Below are 6,081 nucleotides of genomic sequence, written 5' to 3' on the forward strand. Positions count from 1 at the left end.
TGTTCAACAGAGCTGTGGGTTGTAAAGAAGGGGCTCGGCCCGGTGCCAGCCGCTTACTGTCAGCTCCTCTCTCTGTATCTGTACAGATACAGGGGCAGGGAGATGCTTTGCACCCCACAAGCTCAGGCGCATGTGGCATTTCTTTGGGAGACTCACCCGGAGAACAAGCAGCCCGTGGTAAGGCAATGGGGCAATTTAGTCTGCCATTTAAATTCTGTCTCCGTAGTACGTGTGCTTGGAGCGCAGGAGAGGCTGGCAACTCTGCGAATTGAGATGGAGCTGCCAAGTGAGGGCTTTCGAGGTGACGTTGTGGTCAACGGAGCGAAGGAGGAGGAGAAGGAAGCGGAGCAGCCGGCTTGGGGAGGGCTGTGTGGAAACGTGGTTAATTGTAGTACAAACCCTCGGCGAGCCTGTTCTGTCATTTGGTGTGCACGAGTTTCTCCTTCCATGCTCTTCACCCAATTCTTGGCAAATTAAGAGCATTTCTGAGACCCTGTCCCCTTCCCGGGGGAGGTGGGCTCATCTTCCTTCCTCCATGGAAAGGTTTTGCTTTGCCGTTGCCCAAGTGGTGCCAGTGGAGAGGATGCAGCTGCTGGCTTTGTTCTCGTGCTGCCTGCATCTCCTGAGAATTATCTCAAGCCGGCTGTGATTTGGTTTTTAGTGTGGATGTGGTGCTGCCCTTTCTACTCAGCTCGCTCTTTCTCGGGTGCTGTGAGATCCCTGCTGCTTGCAGGCTAAATCCCCGAGTGGAACAATCTGGAGTTTGTTTTCTTTAGTATGAAATATGTAACTTGGCTTGTAGAAGTGGTTCTCCCATCCTTCAACCATCTGCTCCTTCTAAAATATATTTCTTTGTTCTGAACTGAAAGTGAAGAGTGCATTTCACATTGTTTCGAGGCAGAAGACCTTTTGAGACAAAGTATCTCCATCTTCCTTTCAGTTATTTTTTTATTTCAATTTTTTTTCAGAACAAAAAATGTTGCTAAAATCAACAGTTTTGTTTGTGTTTTTTTCTTTCCATAGATGTTTGCAGCCTGTCCAACCTGGCAATGTACAGCAAAGTTTTCTATTTGACAAAGCAATGACTTGGGGGTGCAAATCCAGCCCATTCAGGCTCTCCCAGGACAGAGCATCCCCTCTGTGCTCTGCCTCGCGGGGCGTCGCTGTCCCCGCTGCCTGTAGCTCACACGTGCGGTTTGGGTGCTGTCGTGGGGCTGCAGTCCCAGGAGTGGGAACACCCCGAAATGGGGCTTTTCAAGGTTTTCTGAGCAACTGGGCTGCAGCCTGGCATGGGGAAGGCTTTGCCAGGAGGTGATGGAGGGCAGCTCGGGGAGCAGCACATCCCTGCCCCACACTGCCTCTTGCTCGTGGCCGGTGGGAGGGAGCTGGTCTCCCTGCTGAGGCTCACCTGGGGGTCCCAGGTGATGCCTGGGATGATACCTGGTCAGCTCACAGGGCTGCCGGCTCCCCAGCACTCCTCTGCTCAGCTACGAACGGCAAAGCCTTCATGCCCTTGTGGTACGGTTCAGGGAGCAGAGCAGAGCATGTATTTCTTGCCTTTATTTAACGTTGTGTGATGCTGCAGAGGCAGGGTGCAGGCAGCGTGCCTTGGCACATCCAGCCCCGCGCTGTGAGCTGCCCTGTGGGGCTGCTGCTGTGGTTCGGCAGTTCCCATCCACCCTGGATCCCTGGAGCGCATTGCACCATGCTCGGAGAGCCAAACGTGTGGGATGCCGGGGGTTAGCAGGGCACAGTGCTGGGGGAAAAAGGCAAAGGATGAAGTGCCGCTTGGTGTGTCTCCTGCTTTGCTAACTCTTTCTTGGTCCCCTCCAGGTAAACTTCAACGAGCCGCTCTCCATGCTGCAGAGGCTGACGGAGGACCTGGAGTACCACGAGCTGCTGGACAAAGCGGTCAAGTGCGAGAGCTCCACAGAGCAGATGTGCTTTGTCGCTGCGTTTTCGGTGTCTTCCTACTCAACAACTGTCCACCGCACCGCAAAGCCATTCAACCCGCTGCTGGGGGAAACCTATGAGCTTGACCGACTGGAGGAGTTTGGTTTCCGTTCCCTGTGCGAGCAGGTGAGCTGGGGTCTGCGGAGGGGCTCTGCGTGTCTGCCTTGCTGCACGTCTCCAGCCAAAGCAGCACTTCCCTGAAGGACACCCAGCATCGCCTCGCCCTGAGCCATCCTCCTCGCCGAGACAGCCAGCGGTTGCTGTTGGCATTGGCCAAAGCAGCAGCAGGCGCAGCCCAAGCCGTTTTGGAGAAGCAGAGTGTGCCCATCCCGGTTTTGCGGAGCAGGAGGTGGGGAGGAAGGGGAGAACAGTGTCCATCACCCTGCCTGGTCTCCTGGCAGCCTGCCTGGAGCTGGGGCTGCTGTCACATCTCAGCGCTTGAGCAGAAAGGGAGAAGCTCTCCTCACCCGAGCTCCCTCGTCACTCTGCAGTGATGCCTCCAAACTGTGTCAGGGTGTCTTTGGGCTGGAGAGTGGCTCAGGGTCTCGTTTCTTTCTTAATGGACTGAAAAGTTTTAGTTTCACAGCCTGGGGGCAACCTGAGAACTTCTGACAGCCCCGTGCTCTAACCACAGAGTGCATCTGGCACACATCGGTCAAACAGCAGGTCTTAATTAAAAACCTGGAGTGCTTAATGAGTTGTGACCTGCGAAGAAAATCGATTGTTTAATACTTAGCACACTTGGCTGGTCCATCCTGGATTCCTGGGGAGGGTCCAGGCCATTTATCACCCCTCTCAGGCAGGACATCACTTTGGTGGGGGCTCTCTGTTCTCCAGGGGGTGTCTGTGCTGTCTTGAGGACAGAGCAACTGTCGCATCTTTCGGTGTTTGAAAGCATCAAAGAAAATCCCAAACCTCTGTCACTTTGCAGAGCCCGACACAGGTCCAAGGTCTGCAGAGCTGTTCAGCAGACCATGCCCTGAGACCTGGGGGCTTTTTGGAGGGGCATTGCATGAGAAAAGGGTCTTGCTGCTGACCTGGCCATGCTGTGCTGTGCTATGTGGTGCTCACAGCAGATGTCAAACATGTGGACAGGGCATGCTGAGAATATGCAGTGAGGAGGCTGAGGCTTGCACCAGCATCCCTGTGTCCCCTTGAGGTAGTTTAGCTTTTCTCTGCCCCCTTGCTCATGACCAAAGGAAGGCTCCTTCAGTAGATAATCTCCAAGATTTGTGTCTCTGCTGTCCCTTTGCACCATCCAAAGCTGCGTGCCTGATGTGGGCCAGCTTTGATCATCCCCAGTGATGCCCATGTGGTCTGTTCCAGTCTTGGGAGCTTGTGCCCTTGGCTGCAACGACCCAGGACACTGCCATCCAGGGTGTGATGAGCTACAGCAGCGAAGGTGCCTCCCCTTCCTGGTCTGCCCGGCACCTTGCCTGCTCCTGAGAGGCAGATCAGAGGCAGCAGCATCCCTCCAGGCATCCCCTGGCACTTCGCTGTGAATGTCGGAGAGCTCAGGTTCACCCACCTCAGCAGCATCACACCTTCACCTCCCCTCACCCAGCAGCGGTTCCCTGGCACAGCCACACTCCCCAGCTGGCTTTATGCACAGCAGAGGGAAATTCAGGGTCTCTGTTCTCCAGCACCTCCCTGGTGCCCTGTCTCCCTGGGCTGTCACCCTGCTCAGCCCAGTATATATGAAGTGGGTGATGCCTTACCAGGGTGCCCAGTCCATCCCTTAGCCAGCACCACCCCTCATCTTCCCGGGGTATGCTCAGAACAGCAGGGTGGGTTTGTTACCCTCATTCGGGCTGCGGTGATGAAGCCTGGTGCTGCCTGTCGGGTACCGCTGGACAGCCCTGACCACGTCACTCCCACACCTTGTCATCCCTTTTCTCATTCCTTCACCCTCCTTCCTCCATCCCTGTCCCCTCCCAAATAAATAACCTGCCCTGAATTACTTTTTCTGGTTGGTCCTGGTTTTCCTCTGTCTGTACCCAAACTTGGTATTTCTGACACCTCCATGTTAGCTGAGCTGCAAGCTGGCCGGCACCCCTGGGTGCAGTCCTCCTGCCTGGTCCCCGAGTCCTTCCCTCGCTGGCATGGCACATGAGCTCCATCTGAAATGAGGTTTGCTGTAACTTGGAGCAAATCTGCTCTGTTGCAGCAGTCTGGAGCCTTCGGTCCATGAGTGAAGCCTCTAAATCTCCCTCCTGGAGCCATCTCAAAGGGGACATTCGGTGACAGCGCAGCTTTGCACTGGCGCAGTGTTGCCAGTGCCTCTTGCCCTGGTTGCTGCGGTTGGTGTGGGCAGCGTGGGATGGACAGATGGACACCCTTCCCACCGCTCTGAACTTCCTTGGGTGCTGCTCAGCCCGCCCATGTGCCGAGCAAGGCGTTGATAATCTGGTGCCTGAAATCCAGTTATCCAAATAGGATTTTCTCCTGCTGGTGACAGTGGGATTTAATGGAGAGGTTTTTGCTCTGCTCACGTTTGTAATCCAGTAGCTTGGGGCGCTCAGCCTGTAATTACATCGGTGCAAATAATCTCCGAAGTCGGTGGTGTGGCCGTCGGGGCCCAGTGGTTTGTGGGTTCCCGGTGATGGGTGGTGCGTGCCGTGCAGCAGCACCGTGGGTCGGCTGGGTGAGACTCCGTGTGAGGGCAGAGCCCTTTCGTTGGGATGTCCGGCTCCCACCTTGGGTTTTGGCAGCTTTTCCAGTGCAGGGCAGCGTGAGCACCGTCCTTTTACAAGTCATCCCCGGGGATGGAGGATGTCGTATCTGCTCTTCCAGCCCAGCGTGTCTGTAGGGGCAAAGCCAGAGTCTTGGCTGGGCAGGTCCGTGTGTCTCGGACAATGTGGGGACCTGCGACCCGGGAGTTCCCAGGCAGAGCAGTGGGAGCCGCTGCTGGTAGGAGAGGTGCTGTTACACTGGGATTACTGGGGATCTAGGCTGGGGGTCAGGACATCCCTGTTTCTCAACCATGATCCCTGGAGAGCGGGACCGTGTCCTGGGGTCACAGTACAGCATCATCTCACAGCGATAGTTGCTCAAGTTAAGATTTTCCGGATGATGCTTTGCTAATGAGCCTTAGAAAGTGCTGGCAGGAGCTCGGTGCACCTCTGCGTGCTGCCGGGGTGCCTCATGGGAGGTCACCCCGATGCCCAGGAGAAGGCTGGGGGGTTCAGGTCAGCACAGCGGAGCATCCTCGGGGCCCAAGCTGGCGTGGAGCTGTTGCCTCTCCAAGAAGTCGTGCTGCGAGCGCTCGCCAGGGCTCTCTGTGGTGCCAGTGGCTGTGACCTTATGGGCTGTTTCTCCTCTCCCCCAGGTGAGCCACCACCCTCCGGCAGCCGCCCATCACGTCTACTCCAAGCGAGGGTGGACGTTGTGGCAGGAAATCACGATCGCCAGCAAGTTCAGGGGCAAATACCTCTCCATCATGCCGCTGGGTAGGTGACTTGTGCCAAGAGGATCAGGGCTTGCTTTTTTTCCTGCGCTGCTCCTGCAGTACCCAAGAGGTTAAAGCAACGTGCCGGTGCCTCGGGCTCACGTAGGGCTTGGTGAATTCCACCCCCAGCAATGTAGGGAGCACAGATTTGTGCTCTCAATCACAGACAATCTGATGATAACTCCTCTGCCCTGGAAATGGAAATGATGCCAGCTGCAAAGGGAGACTGCTTTGCTTGCTGCTAGCACCATAGTGGATGTGCTTTGGAAATATCGTCCTTGCCCAAGAGTTGATTTCTCCTTAAATGATATTTATAGGTTAGCTCGCTGCCTGTTTTAACCCTCTCCCTGGCAGCCAGGTGCAAGAAGCTGCCTCCTTCCAATGTTTTATTTGCCTTCTGCCTGTCCCTGGCCTGGGCAGCGCGGGGGGCTGGTCCCAGGGCTGTGCTGGTGCCTGGCTAGTCTCCTGACACTGGGAGTCAAGCAGGCAGCACGTTTCCAACCTGCTTTTGAAATGAGGGCTTTTGGGGGGGTGGGAAGGGGGCAGAGGGCCTTGCGGGCCTTGCAGCTCCCTTACTGCAGCAGAGCATGGAGCCTGCAGCAAGGGGAGGGATGAATCCAGCCCCAGCCCCGGTTGGGGGCTGATGATGGGAGATGCAGGAAGAGGCGCCAGGGTGCGAC

General features: G+C 56.1%; 1 protein-coding gene across 1 annotated transcript in view; it reads left to right on the forward strand.

Moving 5' to 3' along the window:
* Nucleotides 1–6,081, forward strand: part of OSBP2 (oxysterol binding protein 2) — a 30,700-nt gene that overhangs the window by 21,896 nt on the left and 2,723 nt on the right. Inside the window, exons 8-9 of the mRNA XM_009698756.1 lie at nucleotides 1,834–2,079; nucleotides 5,282–5,402. Of these exons, the coding sequence (XP_009697058.1) occupies nucleotides 1,834–2,079; nucleotides 5,282–5,402 (367 nt within the window). The remainder of the gene's footprint in view (nucleotides 1–1,833; nucleotides 2,080–5,281; nucleotides 5,403–6,081) is intronic.

The sequence above is a fragment of the Cariama cristata genome, unplaced genomic scaffold (assembly GCF_000690535.1).
Source record: "Cariama cristata isolate BGI_N322 unplaced genomic scaffold, ASM69053v1 scaffold24124, whole genome shotgun sequence".
NCBI classification, from domain to species: domain Eukaryota; kingdom Metazoa; phylum Chordata; class Aves; order Cariamiformes; family Cariamidae; genus Cariama; species Cariama cristata.